Source organism: Chaetura pelagica, unplaced genomic scaffold, assembly GCF_000747805.2.
Source record: "Chaetura pelagica isolate M959 unplaced genomic scaffold, ChaPel_1.0 scaffold455, whole genome shotgun sequence".
In the NCBI taxonomy this organism is placed as follows: Eukaryota; Metazoa; Chordata; class Aves; order Apodiformes; family Apodidae; genus Chaetura; species Chaetura pelagica.
In genome coordinates, this window is record NW_009953483.1 from 1347170 (window position 1) to 1370658 (window position 23489).

At 38.9% G+C, this 23489-nt stretch overlaps 1 protein-coding gene across 1 annotated transcript in view; it reads left to right on the plus strand.

Annotated features, from left to right (window-relative positions):
• GPR126 (G protein-coupled receptor 126) overlaps positions 1-23489 on the plus strand; it is a 107388-nt gene that overhangs the window by 24703 nt on the left and 59196 nt on the right. The window contains exon 3 of the mRNA XM_009998528.1: positions 17731-18072. Within this exon, the coding sequence (XP_009996830.1) occupies positions 17731-18072 (342 nt within the window). The remainder of the gene's footprint in view (positions 1-17730; positions 18073-23489) is intronic.

Genomic DNA, 23489 nt, shown 5'->3' on the forward strand with positions numbered 1-23489 from the left:
TTGATGATGAACAAAAAATACTGCTTTGAAAATTCAAAGCAAAGTTTTGAGTCATTGTTTTGAATTTACTTCAATATTTAAAAATTGTTTCCTAGAAGTTTTAAAGGCAATAACAATGAAATGTTTTGATTACTTATTTTATATTATATTTCAGAACAATTTTTTGAAGGAGCATTCTTAATTTTTCCTTCTTCTGGAAATAAGTTTTCTTGTCTAGTTATTCCTATGCTACTCATTTTCAGGAGGTCCAATAAGTAGCTATCACATTTCCAATCTTCCAGTTACTTCTTTGCTGCATAAATTGACATGTCTGGATCAGCTGAGCAAGTATTAGGTTCATATTAGATTTAATACCTGCAGGTATTAAAAGATTTGTCAACTTCTCTGTGCACGCTCAAATCACACTGAAACTATCATGAGCCATATTGAAAACTTCCCTGTTGGTTTGCACAAACTGCTCAGTCACTTTCACTGAAGAACTTGCAAAGATTGGCGCTAGTGCCAGCCACACAGCTGCTCAAGTAGATTTAACAGATTTAATTTCATGAGAACAAAGACATATGGATTAACTTGTCTCTTAAGCAAATAGGTACAATAATATTTGAGCTCTTGGACAGCAGCTGTTTTGCAGTCCTTGGCAGTATGGTCAACTGAGTAATTAGAATAAGAAGGGATACTTTCCCTAAGGAGCTCTTTATATTGACTTTATCTTAATTTAGCTGCTAACTGAGAGTCCTTGACAGAAAAATCTAGGAGAAAGAAAACATAAATCACAAACTTTTATTGACTGAACCCTTGACCAAAGACCTAGTCCTTACAAAATGGACCTGTCATTAAACAAAATAAGATTCAGATAATCTCTTCAAAAAATTCTGCCATTCCTGCCACAGGAATCTACCATAGCTCTAGGTTTAGTCGCTGACTTGTGTTGAAGAAATAATGTTGTCACAGAATGGTAGCAAGGTGCATTTGGGTTGACATGACAGCATGCAGAGTACAAGGATTGCTTGATTTCACCAGAACTGGTTGCCCAGGGATGCCACCTCCCTGGAAGGATTCAAGGCTGGGTTAGATGGGTCTTTGAGCAGCCTTATGTAGTGGGAGGTGTCCCTGTCCATGCAGAGGGGTTGGAACTAGATGATCTTTAAAGTTCCTTGCAACCCTAGCCATTCTATGATATGATTCTATGATTTTTCACATAGGTAGTGTGAAAGGAATTGTTTTTTTTCTTATCCATGACAGTTACACACCATGGCCAGGGAGAAATGCAAGATTTCCTTTATTTCCTCTTTACACAGACTCTGTCCTCTTTACTCTGTGTCTTTTAGTGATGGTTTTGAACTATTTCTCCTTATTCCTCAGTGCTCTGACAGTCCAGTTTAGTTCTCCTTCAGCTGTGATGCTGAACTATTTTCTGCAGAGCTGTAATTAAGTTGTTCATGACTGATTCTCCTCTTACTTGCATGGGTGCAATATGCCCACAAAAAAAATCTCACCGTGTCATGGCAAGGAACATTTACCAACTTGTGAAGTGTGCTGAGCTGTGTTTTAGCAGGTCTGTACAGTGGGTTCCAACCTATACATTGCAACATTAATGTGCCTCTTCCTAATTCCTACAGGTAGGGTGGCCTGATGGATATTTTGGGATATTCTTGCTCTCAGGATACAGTGTATCACATTCAGAAAGAGATACTATTAGGACGGTCAGAAGTAGCCCACCCTGATTTTTCACCACACTTTGTATGCCTTTTACTGTTCCACCCCTATGTGTAAGTATAATGATGTGATAGTTTAGCAAGCCAAATGGTGGTGTTACGGTGTACCTTACCTTGTTTCCTTATTTTATGTGTCTGTTCACAGAATCCTAGGGGTTGGAAGGGACCTCAAAAGATCATCTAGTCCAACCTCCCTGCCAGAGCAGGGTCACCTAGAGCACATCACACAGGAACGTGTCCAGGAGGGTTTTGAATGTCTCCAGTGAAGGAGACTCCACAACCTCTTTGGGCAGCCTGTTCCAGTGCTCTGTTGCTTTCCAATCATGACTCTGTATTACAACTAAGACTCACCAAGCAGCTAGTTCTTCATTTTTAGGTCACTTCTAGACTTTTCTCACACTACCTGTATGAAAGTAATATATTGCCCAGATTAGGTTGTGCATTTATGTTTTGCTTTGGAAATGTTTTTGATCTGCTTCATTAACTTACAGCTTTTATTACTTTCTGCATTCAGATATTAGAGGGACCAAGGGCAATGTTGTTGGAATTATTTGTCAGATCACTTTTACTCTTCGTGGAGATTTTCTCTTTGTTCTGTGGGGTCTCAAGGGATCACTTTGAATAATTATTCAAAACTAGCAGCATAAATTTATGAAGTAATAAGAACTTTTTCTGTTGTTGCTCTGATCAGATACTATCATTCATAGTTAGTATGCTTTCTACATAAAAAAAAATTGCCACACATAAGATGTTCACCTTAAGCAACATTTTTATTTCTTTTAAATTTTGTGTGTGAAGATAATGATGCAGGTAATTTGTTTATATTTCAGAAACTGTACATCACCAGCAATCAGATCACCCTCTGAGATTCCCTTATTGTCAAGTACAGTTTTTCATATTTGAGTCTGTAGGGTTTGATCATAGAACCATAGAATCATTAAGGTTGGAAGGGACCTTAGAGATCATCAAGTTCCACCCCCCTGCCATGAGCAGGAGACCCCACCACTAGATCAGGTTGCACAAAACCTTGTCCAATCTGTCCTTAAAAACCTCCAGAGATGGGGCATCAACAACCTCCCTGGGCAACCCATTCCATTTCCTCATGACCCTTACAGTGAAGAATTTCTTCCTAATATCTAACCTAAATCTCCCCTCTCTCAGTTGAAAACCATTACCCCTTGTCCTATCTCTATCTTCTCTAATGAAAAGCCCCTCCCCAGCTTTCTTGTAGGCCTCTTTCAAGTACTGGAAGGTGGTCTAAGGTCTCCCCAGAGCCATCTCTTCTCTAGGCTGAACAGCCCCAACTCTCTCAGCCTGTCTTCATAATCCAAATCCCACTGTAAGCAGTGAGAATATTTTTTTGGCAGAAATGAATTTTGGAAGAAGCCTAAAACTAGATGGTTTAGCCAAGGACCACCGTGTCACCGTGAAAGGAGAAAAGCCCCTAGTACGCATAGAATCTCAAACAAAAATAAATCAAATTAGATGCATGTTATGTATGTTTTACATTTAATATGCTTAAACGTATCTTCTTCTTCAAAACTTGAAATGTATTACCCTGAATTCCTGCTTGTGTTTATCTGGACTTCTGATAAAATATCTAGAACATCTGGGTGGACAACAGTGAATGGAGTTCAGGCTAACTGGGCACTCGGTTGGATGATGGGATGCGAGTCTGGGAGACAGGCACTATTCACACCACTCTCCTCAGGCTGCTTTTGGGCACTTTACTGATATGCTTCATTAGCCCCGGAAGAGAATTTTCAGTGCAGGGAAATAATCATTGAGATAAGTCCTAAAAGTGCTGAGATGAAAGTCCTTGATGGGCTCCCTGACAAACCAAGTTTACAGTTTGCAGTTTAATAGTTTACACAGCTTATGTGAAGAAGTCAGTTGAAAAAAAAAACAAACACAACCCCAAGAGCTCTGCTTAATTCTGTTACCATATGGGGTAAACATAAATACCTTGCTCTCTTCTACTTAGTGCATTGTGAAGTGTCATACTGATAATATAATGGCATTTGGTATAGCAACTGGCATATGCTTTATATTTTGTTGGTTTTTTAAAATTAATTGTTACACATGACAAATTTGTTTTCTGTTAACCATTCTATGTCATGACACTGAGATATTTTTCTTGCATCCTCTTTCCCAATTTTCCAGTTAACTCTACATAATCACAAATCTGTAGACACAGGGAAAATACACTCTTTTAATGGTCTACTTCTGACTCTTGTTATTGACTGTTACTGCAAAGTAAATGTACATTCAGAAGGCAAAATACCCTTCCCTCTTTTTGAGAAGTGTGACTATACCCTCTGTGCTGGTGTAGTTGCATCTCTGGACTTGCACCATTGCTTGTCCGAATGCTAGCTCAAAGGTTACAGTGTCATGAGCTTGTAACATTTTGAGTATTTACATAATCAGAGAAATTGCAATTACAAACTATAATCAAAGGTAAGCAATGGGAATTGTAAGCACTGTTGGCACTTCAAAGAGTGAGGTGTTTGACATTAGTTTGTTTAGTGTGCCTTCTGTATTTACTTTTTTTATTAAGCCTGTTTTATTTTTGTTATCAATGAAGCTCCATCACTGGAAAGCCCAGGCCTTACTATCTTGAAAAATTCAGTCTTTGAGGCTCTGAAAACTTCTACAGCAGTAAATCTACAGTCAAACTGGGCTTTGATTCTCAGAGGGATCCAGATAGTCTGTCTTGATATTCAGTACTGATGGCAGATCATAAACAGATCTTAATACTTCCATTTTAGTTTGCATTTCAGGTGCCAAGACAGAGAAAACTGGGATGTGGACTCTGACTCTAAAAAAGAATATGTTTTTAACTGTACTTTGAAATTGTTTGAATCAGTGTTGGAATTAATATTACGAAGGGAGAGCACTCCTGGTGGTGATGTCCTTTGAGGTTGGTTTTGCTAGAAACATTAGCTGAAAAATTAAAAGATGAGGATGTTAAGATTTTAGATGATGCCCCATGTTGTCTTGCTTGAACTTCAGAGCTTTGTTGGATATGAAACAACTAAAGAGTTTAATATTTCAGGAAACTAGTTTTAAAAATAACCTCATACAGAAGGAATATGGGAGAAAACTGGGGCTTGGTTGTCATTAATTGAATACTTAAGGCAATTAAAGCAGTACAATGTGTTAAAGGTCAAGTCAAGGTAAGATACTTGGTTGTGAATGTTAGTGTATTGTCATTATTAAGAGAGAACAGTTTGTCCATTTCGTTTCATAGGAGGATGATGCCATAAAGTTCTGTTTCATACTCACTTCCTGTCTCATTTCAAGGAACACTCTGCACCTGTCATTATTCTTCCTAATCTTGTAAAACCTCCTTTAACTGTGTTTCCAGAGCTAACAAAATGCCCTTTTCCTGTCTGCTTTATATGTAAATAACAGGTTCTTGAAAGAGGTTTCCTTTGGTTAATTGGCTTGGTCTGGTTTCAGGAATTATAGAACAAGTCAATTGTAAAACTTTGCAGTTTCCATGAAGTGGCAAGTGTTTTATATGTTGTTTCCAAATAATGCTGATGGCTGCAGAACCATTGCAGAAAATAAAGTTCCTTCACATGGAGCAAGTTCTGTTGTGACTAAGAAAACACTTTTGTTCTTATAATGAGCTGAATAACTTGCTGATTTCAGTGTGGGAAAACAAGAAGTTGTGAGTCTATTTTCAGAATTCCTCTTTCAGTGAATAATGGAATTCTTTTGGTAACTGAGAAGCGAAGCGGTCCAGTATTACATAATTCTGTGTGATATATGTTCTGAATGCAGAGACTAGTTTAGCTTTGTAGCATACGTGTTGTAAACATCACATCAATATCTGAAAACCTGTTCACTAAAAAACTAGAGACAAGTGTTTTGAAACCTAACAGAGACATTTTTCAAGCCAAACTTAGTCAAACTGACGATAGTTTCATGGCTGAAGAGATAATATTTTCTGGTTTTTATAAACTAAGCAGTCATAGTTGATAAGAAAGACATGGATCAGTCACTTATTTCTGATCTGACCTTTGTGAATTTGTTTCCTTGCTATCAGTGAGTCTTCTTTGCAAGATGCAAAAAGAGAAATGGGGCACACACTGTTGATCCTGAAGAAGTTAAATACATGTAGTCTGAATAGAATCAAATTCCTGACTTGGAAGTCCATTCATCCATGGAATATTCTCTAGGGAATTGGTAGAAAAAGCTCATAGAGTTGGAAAAAGCACTGGAATGTGAAGGGAGATTTCTTGATTGATCGCAGTGGGAGTTCAGTGGTTAGAGGTGTTGGAGAATTGGATGTAGGTTAGAGAAATAAAACACATAGCCCAGACTGGGAGAAAAAAAAAAAAAAAAAAAAAGAAGAAATTCGGGTGTAGTAACACAAAGATCAGTCATTGTAAGCTTAATGGAAGCAGTAGGGAGACACTTGACTCTTTAGTACAAGGCTTTGCTGTCTGCATTCATAGTGTTTTCTTTTCTGCTGTTAGGTGAAGGACAAATACACCAACAAACCGTTGTGGAACTTAGCAATACAGCAGCAAAGGAATTACTGTTTTGAGCTAGGTCTGCCATTCCCTGCCATCTCTGCATCCAATAGAAATACCACAATAAGAAAGCAGAACAGTTGCTGTATCACTGAAATTATTTAAGTTACAATGAATTTTTGAGAATATAGAGTGAAATGCAGCACTAGAGATGTCAAAATAACAGTAAATGTCAAAAATGTACATGCTTGCCCCCAATATATACTAGTTTGCCATATTGTATGTAGCATTATTCTGTTCTTAGTAATCCAAACCATTGAGAAGTAATTTCTGATCTCACTTTTACTTGTGTAGCTTCACTGTTTCCAGCAAGTCCCTAAAAGAAGCATGAGAGGTGAAAGCTTCAATTAGCAAATAGGCTCTAGCCCCTTCCCAGTTTCCTGAACCTCTTCATTAATAATGTCCAAGAACACACCTGCTGCCATTGATGAGAACGTCTTTTCCGTCTGCTCTGGGCAGAACTGATTGCATATAAATGTTAACACTAAATAGTGTTGGGAAGGCAAAAGTATGACTAATTTTCTATGATGGGGTAGAAAAGAGTATTTCTGTTTGTATTAGAAAAACTCTTCTTTGTTTTTGTGATGTTAAAAAATCATAAATATTTTAACCTAGATTGCTTCTCCTTGCAGACCGGATGAGACAGATATGTTACTGACAGCATCTGGTTTTTAATAGCTTACTGGAAGGACCCAGAAAATACTGAAATACTGAAATATAAGTAGCCCAAATTATATTGAAATAGATACTGTGAAAACTAGTAGAAAGGACCGGTAAGAAAACCCTAACAATTATTCAAAGGCTCAATATGAAATTGTTTTTGAGTTGCTGTCTCCCATTATGTCTAGAATTCCTCGGTATCATTTTATAATAGTGAATTCCAGTGTAAAGTAATTGTGCATTATTTCTGTATCTTGTTTAACATCAGCAAACTATAGTTTCAACCTCTACTGCAAGAGATTCACACTATTAGGAGCAGATTTTCTGTGATAGCTGAAAAATTCTTAAAAAACCCAACCTTCTAGACCCCACAGTTTGGCAGCCAGAAAAAACATTCCAACATTGCAGCCTATAGTTTTCTTGAAGCTTACTGTGCTCATGGATTTGCTCCAGCTGAGTATTTGATCCTTTTTGTAACAATGCAGCAACTGAACAGCTGGGGGCCAGCAGCCAGACCTTCTTGCTAGAGTGGGCAAAAAGATGATATTCTTGATGACCATTCTTCTTATAAATCTCGGCATGACTTGTGATGGAGTGTGAGAAGCAGATCACGGTTGAAACCATTATGTTAGATTTCACAAAACACTCACCTTTTCCCATCCTGTTCCTTTCCTAACATAATCTACTCTTTACTGACATGTATGTTAGTTTATGTGCTTATAGTACTAGCTCACATAATTAGTAGTTAATACTTTTTTAACCGGCATATCTAAACTGAACTATCAATACTACTCTTTGTCCCAACCTTCTGCTGCTTTGTGGAAAAAAAAATCAACTCAGGCCAAAACTAGTGAGTTAATTCTGTTATTTTTATAAGATTATCACAGGAATGCCAATGAAAATATTCTTAAGTTACAATGGGTGTAACACAGGATTTTCACATTACCCCCTCCCTCTGGGTGAAATCCATAACTTTGTCTACAGTGTGAACTCTACTCATATGGGTCAGGGCAGATTTACCCAGTCAGTGTGTTTGTTTCCACTTTCATTTTCATTGGCACAAAACCAAACAACCAAGGGGAAACAGGCAGCACAGGGCCCCCACCCTGGCTCTGAACATATTTTCTTTTATTGTAGCTGGTTCCCTCAATTTCCCAGATCAATTAAAACTTGCTGGAGTTACTGCTGTGATAAAGTCAGTTGTTGTCAGGAGACAGGACCTTTGTGCTTGAGCGATCAAGAGGGGGAGTAAAGCTTTTAGTGGCAATGGTAACTCAACAGAAATAAATACCTACTGAATTGCAACATAAAATGGGGCCTGGGAATACTATGTGATATCTGGAAACACACTGATTTTCTAATGGTCTATGTATCATGTTAGCATCCCACTCAGAAAGTGAAGAGCATCAGCTCTGATCTCTCCAGAGCTCTTAAAAGGTTTTGGAGATCCGTTATGTAATGAATGCCAATAATGTCAATACTTGGATGACTTGGCTTGAGGGCTGGTTAGGATGTGAGGAAGTTAAGAGGTCAGAGGTCCTGAGGTTAGAAGTTAGAGGTTAGTCTTGAGAAGTCAAGAGATAAGTTCCCTGAAGTGCCTGGTCCAAAGTCTCAACAGCCTGCACATGAATCGTATGCCCCAAATCAGTGTAAAGTTCCAGTCCATCTATGTCCCATGTTAAAAGGATTAAGAATCATACTGTGGTTTATATATTAATTTATGAGAAAACAGATAATATTTCTTCCCGTATGTGGGGCCATTTTATACAGTTGTGTCACAAAGAAGTGCAGGTTAGCTTCTGCTATCTTGGTTTTAGTGAAAAATCTGCTGCTGAGTTTAGTAGCAGCTGGTTTCTCTCTGCGTTCACGGCTAATGGTTCCTGAGTCAGTAATTTACTATTCCCACTTCTACTTTTCTAATCTTAACCTCAAATTTAAAAATTAACCTTTCCTCTTCCTGATTTCTTGATACATTATTAGTGTTACTGACCTCATGTCTATCCTGAAAGATAATTGTGATTATCATGTTAGAAACAGTATGTAGTGCCACCTGTTTCTCCTGGATTTATGTATAGTGTTTGGACCACCAGAAAGAGAGCTGCTGTCCTGGCTTGTAGGTAAGATACAGAAGATAGGGCCTCATGCTCTGCCTCACATGTGTGCTTTCCCTTTCCTGCATATGCACTGGCCACATCTATTCCAGCAGATTAGGTGTGCGCAGGGTTGTTCTCTGCCTCAGAGGACAGCTTACACTGTGTCCCAAAGGCACAGGGTTGTAAAAATGTGGGTAGCTATATTCAGGTTGCATGTTGGGATTGGTGCTGCTGAGCCATTCCCAGGGAGGGTTCAGAGAAGAGCTGGCTGGGCAGGCCCAAGGGGTGCTGTGGTCAGCCCCATGCTGTTGACCTTAAGGGCAGTCAAATCCTGGAGCTTGCAATCATTCCCTCCATCAAGGATAGGCTATTAATATTGTTCCTGATCATTTGGTTGAGATTAGCCATGAGGTTTACAATTGCTTAAAGTTATCTCTTCTTATAAATTATTATATATCTGGAAGGATTCAGACCTCTCACTAGATACATGGCAAAATGTGTGCTGGCTTTTTAAATTTTATCTTCCCTGCTTTAATATTCTTCAGGCTCCACAGGTTGTAACATAGAAAATATTGTCTTTTATCAGTTTTCAATTTGCCAGATATTCTTCCATTAATTAAGTGCATTGTTCTTGTCTTACAAAACAGAAAATAAGCAGTTCTAATTCCATGTGACGAAAAATGAAGTTTGTTAATAATCTGATAAGCAGTAAGCTTAAAGCAACAGAAAACAGAAATAATAATAACTGACTTCACAGACAACAGTTCCATTTTCATTTATGTCTATATATTAACCTACAAGGAGATTTTTTAAAAATAATTTCATTATTCTTAGGTGCACCAACTGGTTCAGCCATTTAAAGTGTATGCTGCAGGACATAATGCATCAGCAAAAGAAGATGCGAGGCAAGCTGATATGACTGGCCGGGACATAGTACTCTCTTTGTCTCCTGGCTTCAGTGGCCAAAACCCAATTGTTGAATTATTTTGTGAGAACACAATCTTGTCTTTCATTGAATTATAAAAGGCTCTGCCAGGGTTATGTGCTATTTCCAGTCAGGAATATGGAGGCTTTAAATTCTTGCTGGGTACAAGGAGTACTATACTTTGGGAATGATGCAGAATGTGAGTGTGGACTGAGCTTTTAATAGTGCTTAAACTAGTGTTTTCTTACAAATCAACAAAACAGTCACATTTGCAAACTAAGAATAACGCAGAGACAAAAGAGTCTTCCTGATTACGTCTTTATTACACTCTTGCTCTGCAAAATGCATTTGATTATTTGTTGCAGCTTTAAGAAGGGTGGCGTAAAGTTTCACTTGTATGAAGCTTCTACGTTTTGGGGGTTATTTTGGATTATGCTGGTTATATTACTGATGAATCTATGCAGATGGTTTCACATGAAAACTGATGATGTTGATCCTCTTATATATTCTGTATATTCTGTGCCTATTAATATTTTTTAAAAAGTATTTTAGGAATGTTGTTGAGATTTTTTAAATTGTACTGGGTTCCCTTTTTTGATGACCTGCACTACACTGACAGGTATGTTAGTCACCAGCAGTTTAACTGTTCAGTGTTTAGAGAATTTTAAAAACCTCCATAAGTGAGCTGAAGTATGTTTCTCTACACACATGTTGTCCAGTGTCAAAGCCTGCTACTGATGCCTTTGCAGAGCTGGAAGTTAGTACAACATCCAACTAACAAAGGGTGATGGGATGGGTTTGAACCCTACCCACAGAATAATACTTCTATTTAAAAGTGGGGAGGACAGGGAATAAGAAACTTACTTACACTTTTAGAAAGTTTGTGACTGAATTAGAATTAAGCCTTGCCTTTCCTGGTCTTTAGGCAGAAAGAAATTTGGGAAGGAAATTCAAAGATTGGATGGAACTATTTCTGTCACAGTTTGGTATAAAAGATTATCCTCTTGCTCCCCACAAATTCAGTCAGTGATTTGGGATTCTAAAATATGCCCAGTGGGTTAGCAAGTAAAGGAAGAAAGAGTATGGATTGCTGTGTGGACATTAGGGCAGATGTAAAATGGTTCATGGCAATTACTTCATTACACACTTACCAGCTTTTCAGGTGCAACCAGTGTGTTTGAGAGGAGATCTCTCTCCCTGAATGGGTGTTTGAATATGTTGGTCTGGTTATTATGCATTTCCTTAAAAGGAAAAGAAATTATGAGAACTAGAGAGGGTGACACAGCCTTCCTGCTAACTCAGTCTGTGCAGTGCCTCTCTCCCTGGTGGTTTCCATATGGCAGCAGTTACAGAGTAATGCCTGCCCACTGTGCCTTGAGGGGCTGCAAGGCTGAAGACAGGACTGTAAAGCTTCAAATACAGGACTCAAAGGCATCATTGTGCAGGAAAGGACTTGAAACAGTGGCTGAATTTTAAGTCCATGTTTAAATCCAAGTCATATCTGGGAGGTTTTAGGATTTGCTCAAGAATTTTGGGAATTTAGGGTTGTGTGCACTGAAGAAGTGCTGAGGTATAAATGGTTCTATAGTATCATTACAAATCAGAGGACATTTGCATTTATACACAATCACAATCATATTTCTGTTTAATTTGAGGATTACAATGCATGCTAAGACTAAATTATGTGTTTCCTATGGTAACTTTTATCAGGGCCAGCATACTGTAGGAAAATAAGCATCTTTTTGGGAGATCAAACAGCTTTTTCATTTTGGAAAGTAAATAAAGAAGCAAAAATGAACCTGCCACACCTTCTCATTTGCACTTTCTGAGACGGAACTTGATAAAATTGTGGGTTTCACAGAGTGCAGACAAACAAGCCTGTGATATGCAGAGGCTCCAGAAGAGTCCTATGCTGAATGTTTTGCATGAAAATTTGTATAGATCTTACCATAACTAACTTAAATGTGAGTAAGCAGAGCATTACTTTATGTACAGAGTGAACGGCGTGACACTTTGCAATTAATATACCCATATTTTGCATACAGGTATTTCTGTGGATCTATATATTCCCTTTATGTGTGAAATGATTTTCTTTAAGTGCAGATAAGCTGCTGTTGAAGCCTTTGCCATGTGATAGCTGTTCTAGGTTTAGTGTTTGTGTCTCACTGGAATAACACAGGTTTGTTTGTTCTGTAGCTATTCCAGCCCACCCACATCTTGGTGGTTTAGCCCTTCCTCTTGCTTGTCTGCAGGTGCGCCCATTGCTGACCTCATTCATCCATCTATTTGGAGTCATAAATACATTTAGCCTAATGTTTGGCCGTATCTCTGTTATGGCATCCTTGAAATAGAAAAAAACCAAACAACCCAACAATTAATTGCAAGACATTTTCCTGCCTAATGTTCATCAAAACAGGTATTTTTTCATGCTGCCACAGTAAATGATTGTAAGGTTTCTTTTCTATTTTGGTCTTTGCCACATACTTGCAAGTGCCCACACCTCCCCATGCTTCTCTCTTACTTAGTTCAAAATGACCATCCTTGTAAGTGCTACCTTTTCAAATGTATGTAAAGTACTTAAAAGTTCTCAGATGTTTACATGAAAACAAAGTTAATTCTGTACTGGTTTTTAGTGTCTGAAACACTAGGTACTGTAGCTATGATTTTCTGTGGTTTAGGATTGGCCTAATTCTGTCAGGCAGGGGAGATTTTATTTTTCACTTGAACAAGACTAGAGTTAACATAAACTGTTCTGTTTTCTGAAAATTTGATCCCAGAGCTACATAGATTTATTTCAGGATATTTTCACATTAAAGTTGTGTTCCTACAGGGAGAAGTAGAGTTAATTTTCATGCCAAAATGGAATCCAGCAGCATTCTATCTTACTTTTATGAGGGAGCCTTTTAATGGATTAAAAAAAAATAATTAAAATCAGTAATGTTACTTCAACCTGCACTGGTTATCATTGGTATCCTGTGCCACTGCCTACACATATGTAGTATTTTAAACTTCTGTCAGGTGAAAAATACTGGACAGAAGAACAGCTGTGTGCTACAGCTGGGAAAAGAAACCCAATACAGCATGTAACTTAGTGTGAAAACAAACTGGACAATGCACAGATGACAAATGCAGACATTTTTCCCGGGGACCCTATTTTCTTTTGATCCTAACCTTCACAAAGTTTACATTTTAGGGCTGAAATAGGAAGTGTGCCAAGCTGGATTGCTTTTGCTCTTTTAAAAAGCTTCTTGGCCAAGCAAAATTTGTTGTCCAGCATTTCTCCAAGGTTCAGTAAGTGCAGAAAGGAAAGGGGGTGGAGAGGTAGAAGTCAAAACTCATGCCTGAGAAAGAAGTGCAGAGTATTAAGAGGAAAAAGATGAGGATTTGGAGAAAAAAATTGACAACGGAGAGAAATAGAGAAGTGTGAGGAGCTAGAGGAAAATATGACTATTAGCACAGATTTTGGAGGTAAGTGCAGGAATGTGTTAGTCATGTAAGAAAAAATCAAAAATAGAGAAGTACGAACATATGGGACAAGGGTTATATACAGAACATTTCCTTCCCAAATCGGCAGCACCAGTTCAGCATCACAGCTCTGAGTCTGTCCATGGCTTCAGCTGCCCACAAATGGCTTCTGAAGGTCACTTTCAAGTTTCATACCTCGCTGCCTATGGGTGACTTCATGAGTTCAAATGGGAGAATTCTGTGCTGGGGCTCTAAATTGTAGATGGGACGAGCTGGGTGATTTTGTTCCATAGGATATGAGGTTTGCTTGTGTGCGTGTCTGTATGATGCAATCATTCATGAGTCACCTACTGTTTCCCTGAGCTCTTTAGTTTCAGGACAGTCTTCAGATGATTCTGTATGGTGTAGGAAAGACCAGTATAGGGTACTTTCCTCTTCATAGAAATTAAAAAGTATATATGTGAAATAGGACTCACAGAAGAGAGGCAATGGTCTCATGGTTAGGAAAACTGGCAACCATGTGAGAACAGGACTCTATCCCTGCCTTTACTGATACGTTCCTATTGAAGATGGCCAAATTGCTTAGACCAAATTTTTCCATTAGCCACTAAGTACTATTTTTTGGATTTTCTACAGTGGACCAGATTGGCAGACTGCTCTTCCAGCTGCAGTTTAAAATCACTGATAGTGTGCTTTGGACATACGAAGCTCTGTACAAATACTAAGTAGTTAAGGAAAATCAGTATTCTCATTTCTTAGATTAGGAACCCAAAATCCACAGAAACTTTTGCCATTTTTGCCCATTATTTCCATGCCTATGTTTATCCTTATAAAATAGGCATGATTTGAGGGAAAAAGCCGTTTCCCTTCAAGTCAGTTCTCCTTCTCAAGTTAATTAACATTTGTGAATCACTTAGATAACTTTGGTGAAAGCTCTAACATATTCCAGAGGAATTTATTTATTTTCCTTTTTAGTATAGTGCTGAAGTGTCATAATAAATACTTCATTATTCTTTTATAATAGGAAGTATGAGTCTTGCAGAAAAAAATAAATAAGAGTAATTATGAAATGAAAACCGTACTCCAGGGTATTCTCATGATGGAGGCAAATTATTTGCCCAGTGAAACTTTCAGTTTAGGAAATGCTGAAATTAAGTGCCTGATTTCACTGTATGGGGAGGATGTTCATTTTCATTAGGGGAAAAAAAAAGAGGGAGAAAAGATGAAGAATTTTATTAGATGAAATGTATTTAGAGAGTGAATTTTGTGTGGTCTAGGTTGGTAAAAAAAACAACTTGACAAGTCAGGTGGGTTTCCTGACCAAGACTGTCATACCTAAACTTCTTCCTATTAAAATCAGTAAAATATCACAGATTGCTTGAAGACATGTTTGTGGTGTGTATTGCAACAAGTGCTCAGTATCCACAGTTCAGAACTGCTCAGGGCCAATGAGATTGCAAAATATCTGCCAGCTTTGGCTGACAGCCTGAGGTTGCCACAGCAATTTTTCTCTTTAATGATTAAAATAGGTGGTGTTTATAGAAAAATAACTGTCTCATGAGAAGCTGTGCAAAAAGTTCCATTCTAAACCATTCTGTTTATATATAGTTTTGTTGTTTGTTTTCTTTTCTTTTTACTTACTACTGTGGACATTTGCATGAAAACAGGATATTTCTCCTTCAAATTGCAGTCATGGACAGAATAGCTACTATGCCAAAATGGAACCAACCCACTTCAAAAACGTAAACTATTTTCCTCACCAAATCTGTTGCTTCTGTGTATGTAGACTTTTGAGCACTTATTTTCCTACCTAAATTTAGAGGCTGTTTTTTTGTGTTAGTTCTGTAAAACCAACAAAACAATATGGATATACTAAAATAAGAATATGTTATTCAAAAGATTAAATTATTTTTAAAACCTATTAACATAAATAACATTTATGTTTTAGTATTTACAGTGACAGACAGCAGGGATAAAAGTATTTTTGTTATGTGTACTGACAAGTTTTTTTTTACACAGCTTAGAAACAATGGTAATCTCAAGAGAGATAAATAGAAGACCTGAGCTGCGTTTTGGGTGATGGTGATCAACAGACTTTATAAAGACAGGCTTGTCTTAAGAATGTTTGTGTTCTTTTTGATGGACAAATTTTACTTTTCCAGTCTCAGGTTGAATGTAATAGTCTACCAATTTAAGAGATACACTTGCTGACAAGTGGCATATTTTTTTCTGGCTCAGCAATGCTTTATAATGCCCTTAAGATTTACTTTATGGTCCAAGGCTGAAGGAGTGTGCATGTTCCAACCATGTTCCAATATGTAGTTATATCAATTAACAGCTTAGTCCCTGGCTTCAGGTCCATCTAGGTACACAGGGAAGGCTCTCAAGTGCCCAGATAGTTTTGTGTCATTTATTTCTCTGGCAGGAATGAGTAGGAGAGAGGCATGCTGCCAGATCCCCAGCCCCTGCACTGGGCATTCCAGCTGCAGGCAGCTCCAGCTGGAGCCTGCTTAGTTGCTCTGCCCTGTAGAGGTGCACTCGTCCTAGACGAGGAAACTGCAGTGACTTGTGGCTTAGAACATGCTTTTCCTCTTCCGCCTCCTCAAATCTAGGGTGATTCTCTGAAAAATCATACCTATCTGTGCAAAATCCACTGGGTAAAACCATTGTCTGTTTGTACAACTGCAGGATTTATAGCCACCATACTGATAAGTAAATATTCCCTCTCTGGTTAATAAATGAAACACCAGGGTTTCAGGGCAGGTGAGCATAGTCCTCTGACTGTAAAGATTTGCAGAGAAATGAAGAGTGGACAGGCTCCTCCTTGTACTACACAGATACAATTTTCCAGTGTCATGAGCATTCACTACTTCTTCCCAAAGCTACCTACAGGTCTTTCAGATGGTCTTTTTTTTCCTCATTTGAACAAATAAGCATCCCACTGATATCTTCTATTTCAACCAGACTGTATTTGGTTCTGAGAGCCCAATTAGTTAGTAGTCTCTTTACTTCTTTGGGGCTCTATGAATTAATTATTTGCAAATAAAAATTATAAAAACTACAAAATACACCTCACAATTCTCCCTGCAATTGTAAACTGTTGCTTCATTTGTCATGCCACTTCACAGAGCCAGGGTCCATTTGTTTAGGCCAAACACCATTTGAATGTGACTGACCCAAGCAGTGGAAAGAAACATCAAGGGCTCTTTGGAAGATTTTCTTGCTTTTATTCCTAGTTTATAGCTGCTCCATATGTAGTTTACACTTGACAACTTTTTTAGTTGCTTTTAGCTTGGACAACTAACAACACATGCTCACATTGTCCTTTTTTTTTCATACTTGTAGTACTTGACGCAGGACTGTGGCCTAATTTAAATGTTTGCGAAGTAATTCAGCATAAATGTGCCCATTACTTTCTTTGATTATCTATTGGCAATATTCAGTTCCCACCTAGTTTGTTCAGGGCTAGTTTGGTGAACTGTTACAGGTTTTAGCAGCAGGCAGTTCATGGTAATTATATCATATAATACACTAAGTAAATATATGATAAATAAGCAAATGTAAACCAAACAAGAAAAACAACCCTGGGGACTAACTGGGCCTGAAATTCTTGTGGATAAGCACATCAAGGGAGTATGAGGAATAGGTTAAGAATTTCTTAAAGCCTGACTGCCACAAGTATGTCAACGGAGCTGAGTCAGCATGGGAAGAGTGCAGTAATTTGCTGTTGATTCAAAAGGCAGTAGCTCATTGCTACCCTTCTGGGTGATGGGGGAGAGAATTGGCCGGAAATGCTGATGACTAACCTTTGAGAGCTCTGCAGAGCTGCTGCTTCTGCTGCTCTTCAACCCAACTCTTGTGCTGCTGCATTCCAGGGACATTCCACTGGAAACAATAGCATGGCACAGAGTTGCTGGAATAGCTACCAGTCAGCATCAAACCGGCAGCCCAAACATGTAAATGATAACAGTCATCTTTTTAGAAGTTGCAGCTTAATAATTTGTTTGCCTTTCTGAAATAAAAAATGTTGCTTTCGCTTTGCCTTTGACAGGTCAATACACATAGCAGATATATCTTGTATGCGTAAATGAATATTTAGCAGTATCATTTATATTGTGTAGGATTGCTTATATAAGATACTTTGCTTGCTATCCAACTGGCATTTTGCTTACTAGAAACCAGGCCATTTTCTGCCTTTTCTCTTCCCATCTCTGTTTATGTATTTCCATATAGAAATACATTTACTTACTGTGTTGATTACTTTCCTGTTAGGTTATCTCTCTTCCTGACCTCCAGCCTTTTGGGTTTTTTATTTTTTTTATTGCCAGCTCATGGATGCTATGACTGTAGGATCGTGCTAACTGAACCTTCTGGAGTCTTCACTTCTCCATGCTTCCCCAGTGATTATCCCAACAGCCAAGCATGCAAGTGGATCATCCGAGCACCTCATGGATTCATCATACAGCTAACTTTTATCGACTTTGACATTGAAGAAGCTCCAGGCTGCATTTATGATTCTCTGACTTTAGACAATGGAGAAAGCCCAATGAACCTTTGTGGCATCACTGCCAAAGGATTATCCTATAACTCTACTGGAAATGAAATGATCGTGTCGTTTAAAAGTGATTTCAGTATCCAAAAGAAAGGTTTTAATGCCAGCTATGTACGCAGTAAGTAAACCCGAGGCTTTTCATCCTTCTTCTAGATGTTAAAAGGAAATATCCTATAAGGATTAGAACGACGCTTCCTGAAGGAATCAGGCCCTCCACGAGAAGGGAAGGGGTGGGGAGGCTGCAGGGTAAAACTACAGAGTTCTGTTTCATGGGATTTTTATTAATTTATTTTTATTTGGATGAAATGAAATTATTTTTTTCTGGGACATGACAAGTGTGTTAGAAAAAAATTTTCACATGCAAAGCTTTTAGGTCTAAAATTGTCTCTCCCCACAGATTTATGCTGGAGAGGTTGGAAGCAGGGCACCTGTCCTTCAGGTCAACACACCTGCAGAGGGACATAGGAACCTAAAGGAGTGCATGAGAGTGAACTTAATCGAGCCAGAAGCAAGGCCAGCACAAACCTCTGGCCCAGTGGAGTGCCTAGAAGCGGGGAGAGTTTCTGCAGAAGGCAGAACTTCTCAGGAGTTCTTCCAGCTTTTAGAACAAACTCTCAGGGATTAATTGTTATTGCAAAATGGCTACCTCTCATTCCAGTTCCTTGACCTTTCTGTCCCTTCCTTTAATACAGAGCAATTGTTAGATTTTTTAAAGCCTAATAACTGGGGAAAAAAAAAAAAAAAAAGACCCTCATGCTTTTTGTTCTAGCAGATAAGGTTACAGATAACATGATTTTTGTTTGTTTCATTGTTTAAAGCATTAATTAGAAGTTGCACTCACATGAGAGTTGCTCCCACAATCTAACTGTCTTGCACCACATAGAAATATACAAGTCTATGGAGAGGGGTGGGTTACAGCCAAGGGTGATGAGAGAGCTGGTAGGGGTGCTCACCAAGCTACTCTCTATCATTTATCAGCAGTCCTGGCTGACCAGGGAGGTATCAACAGATTGGAAGGTAGCCAATGTGACACCCGTATATATAAGAAGGAATGGAGGGATGATCTGGGAAATTACAGGTGCTGTCAGTTTGACTTTGGTGTCAGGGAAGCTGATGGAGCAGATCATCCTGAGTACTACTGTACAGCACATGCAGGATAACCAAGTGATCAGACCCAGTCAACATGGGTTTATGAAGGGCGGGTCCTGTTTGACAAACCTGCTCTCCTTTTCTGACAGTGGGACCTGCTTATTGGAAAGGCTGTGGATGTTGTCTATCTTGATGTTAGTGTAGCATTTTACACGGTTTCCCACAGCATTCTCCTAGAGAAATCGGCTGCTTATGGCTTGGATGGGCATACACTTTGCTGCATTAGAAACTGATTTGATGCCTGGGCCCAAAGAGTTGTGGTCAGTGGAGTTAAATCCAGTTGGCAGACAGTCATGAGTGGTGTTCCCCAGGGCTCAGTGCTGGGGCTGCTCCTGTTCAACATCTTTGTTGATTATTTGGATGAGGGCATAGAGTGCACTCTGAGTAAGTTTGCAGGGGACACTAAATTGGGTGGGAGTGTCAGTCTGGTTGAGGGTAGGGAGGCTCTGCAGAGGGATCTGGACAGGCTTGATCGATGGGCTGAGGCCAATGGCATGAGTTTCAATAAGGCCAAATGTCAGGTCCTGCACTTTGACCACAACAACCCCTGGCAGTGCTACAGGCTTGGGAAGAAGTGGCTGGAGAGCTGTCCAGCAGAGAGGGACCTGGAGGTGTGCGTTGACAACTGGCTGAACATGAGCCAGCAGTGTGCCCAGGTGGCCAAGAAGGCCAACACCATCCTGGCCTGTGTAAGGAGCAGTGTGGTCAGCAGGACCAACAAGGTGATCTTACCTCTGTACTAAGCACTGCTGAGACCACACCTTGAGCACTGTGTGTAGTTTTGTGCCCCTCTCTACAGAAAGGACATTGAGCTACCAGGGTGTGTCCAAAGAAGGGCAACGATGCTGATTACTGATTTGGAGCACATCTTACGAGGAGAGGCTGAGGGAGCTAAGGTTTAGCCTAGGGAAGAGGAGACTGAGGGGAGACCTTATTGCTCTCTGCAGCTACCTGAAAAGAGGTTGTAAAGAGGTGGGGATTGGCCTGTTCAATGAAATTACAAGTGATAGGACAAGAACTAATGGCCTCAAGTTGCACCAGAGGAAGTTTAGATTGGAAGTCAGGAAGAATTTCTTCACCAAAAGGGTTATCAGGCATTGGAACAGGCTTCCCAGGGCAGTGGTGGAGTCACAATCCCTGGGGGTATTTAAGAGTTGTATAGATGTAGTATTTAGGGATATGGTTTAGTTAAGTCTTGTCAGTGTTACATTAACAGTTGGACTGTTGGATAATCTTGAAGGTCTTTTCCAACCAAAGTAATTCTGTGATTCTGTGTGACAGTGAAAGGCAGCGAGAGCATTAAGATGATCATTTATAGGCCCTGTATGCTACTCACCATTCATTCCAATTCAGGGTTATAGGTCACAGTTGCACATTCTCAGTAGGCTTTATTTTCTTTTTGTTGAAGTCATAAACCTTCAGCTAACTACTACTATTACATTGAGCATTTCTACTGTATCATATTTGTGTTCTATTGATTGGCTGGCTGCTGTAGAAAAACAGAGTAAGAAGGTTTACAGTTGCGTCTTCAGTCACAAGTACATCTTCCTCATAATTTTTTTTTTTTAATATTTATTACAGATATCCTATATTTTAAACAATTAAGATAGTAATGCCCAGGAATCATAAGACAAAAATAGTCTTGATTATGCCAGAAAAATTTGTGCACAGCTCTGAAAAGAAGAAAGGTAACATCATATTAGAGGAACTAAAAATACTTCTTTCTACTGAGGTCCTTTCATGCTGACAAAATGAATGTAGTAATAATTCTAGAAGTGTCTGTTCTCTTCTGAGAGGGGAAACAAATTTTCTGAAAGGCTTCTCTAGTTGAAATACAGATCTTGCTGTATTGTCAGAGGTTGTAATCAGAAATGAAAGATGCAGTGTTGCCCTCAGTTGTGTTCAATGAGGAGGAGAAGAAGAGTCCACAGATAGTCAGAAAACCATTTGTGTGTATATACATACCTATAGGTAATGTATTCTTCTGAAAGCAAAAATATTACCTCCATGCCAAATGGAATAGTACATTATGCTCATGGATAGCACCACTAAAGTTAAATAGTCTTGGAAAATATTATTTCATTTAGAATAAGAAGACTACTCCCCAGTGTGAGTCAAAGTATCAATGACCTTCACCGGTTATCTGTATTTTACAGTTACACATATGTATATTAATTCAGAAAATCTATGTTAAGGCTTGCTCTTCAGCATCTAGCCATCTAGCTCTGAATTTTGTTTCATCGCTCGAAATCTGTAACACCCACCAGACATCCTGATTTTGACCACGGATGCCAGGAGAGCTGGCTTCACGTATCTAGGTCAAATTATAACCACGTCCTGCTTATTGCCCACAGTTGTGCCATTACGTTGTGTACAGAAGATAGTTACAGATAAAGAATTTGGCAATGTTTAACTTGGCTATGGATACAGAAAAGTGACTTGGTAAAGAGGTGATGATGTACTGCTTTCCTTTCAAGTTCTAAAAGTATGTAGACATCAATGCACACACACACCCTGAAATCAGAACACATCTGCAGGACAGATGTCAGCGCTACACCTTCCTGTCCATGGAAAGATTTCCCAAAGCCATCGTGGAGGTTGCACACCCCCCCCGCTTCATGTCCCCAGTGGAGTTTCCAAGCTCCTTTGTTAATATGACACTATTATTACTACTATGAACATGGGCAAAATCATTAATTTCTCCCAGAGTGAGGGCAACAGTGTTAAATTCACATTTTCTTTCATTTCTCAGAAATGATAATATGTAAATAATAAAATTAACCATTTTTTCCCCATTTTTTAGTTTCACAAAGTAATGCAGTTTTGAAAGTGAAAAGTAAAGAGTCATTCAAAACACCCAATAATTTGATATTTAGAGATGACAATTTAAAAGACACCAATGGTACATCCTAATATACAATAAATACACAAGACAAAGTACATGTGCATAAAGACAAACATAAAGCAGAATGTGAAGTTGGGGAGGGAATTAGCCAAGAATAGAACAGCAGTTGTGGGACTGCTCTGTTTTATGTAAGAGCAGTTTCAAACTGAGTTTCACAGAGCACATCCTGTTATCTCTAACAAGTTGGCTGCCTGCCTAAATGTTACCTTTCCTGGGTGTCACTGCCTGCAACACACCAACAGCATATGAATGGGCCATAACCTCAGATGGAGTAAATGGCTGCAACCTTGCTAATCTTGGGAGACTTACGTCAATTTACACCACCTGAGAAGCCCATAAACCAACATATGATGCTTGTGAAAATGAACTGCTGTCAAATTCCATGTCTGCAAAGTCTGAGCCTCTCCTATTGTGTCCATTACACATTTGTTAATAAACCCCCAAAAGTCAAAGTAAATGGTTACAAATATTGGGTTTTTTCTGAACCACAGAGGGTCTCTTCATATCTAATGTTGTCGTCTCCAATTTTGCCTTCTTGCTCCCTTGACACCTTATTACTTACTAATTTAAACATAGTTTAAATAGTGTCAATATAATAAGTGTCTCCTGACAGAGCATCTGTCAGCACTCTGAGAATCTTAGCTTGAAACAGAAGCTGGTGTCATTAAGGCGTGCTTGTTTCTGTATCTAATAGCTCATGAGGGATTAAGGTGACTAAAAAACACATCTTGCTTGTTTTAGTTTACTCAATCTAAACATGAGGTACTCATTCACAGCAACATGTCAACAGCAGATGGATGGGGCATATCCTTAGAACCCTATGAGTGCAGCTTTGCTAGTCTTAGGGGAATTACGTCAGTTCACCACCTGCAGAGCTCACAAGTTAAATAATTTTCTGGGAGTAGTTAATTGCCTAAGTAATGGATCTGCTGGTGAGTACAAGTCACTCAGTAACCAATAGGAGAGGAAGAAGAGTGCCAACAGTACAGAAATGCTTGAGACGATGTTATGTAAAATTAGCACACAGTTTGAGTAGTACTGTAGCAGCCTAGATTAAAAGCACAATTGCTCACGGTAGCAATTAAAACCTCTCTATCAGGTATTTGGTGCGTATACACTTGCAGAACTCATTGAAGTTGATGCATTTCTTCCAGCATCAGTGAAAGTGAATTTGAAAGTAGTGAAGCTAGGAACCACAAAGCCATCACTCAAACACCAAGCCACGCTAAAAAGCCTATCAAAAGGCAGGAAAGCAGTTTTCCCTGTAAGGGTAAAAACACAATCTAGAACTCCTGGCTTGTTTATGTTTAAAGAAGTCTGTGAGACATGAGACAGTGAGTTGCAAGTAAGTTAGTGGCTCTAAATAGCAGCAAAGAAAGGCTTTGTGTCATTTCTACTCTACAGTAAAACAGATATGGGTCTCAGAACAGTGAGCTGCCTGTTGCTGGTTGCTCCTGCTGTGTACATGCTGGCAAGACTTT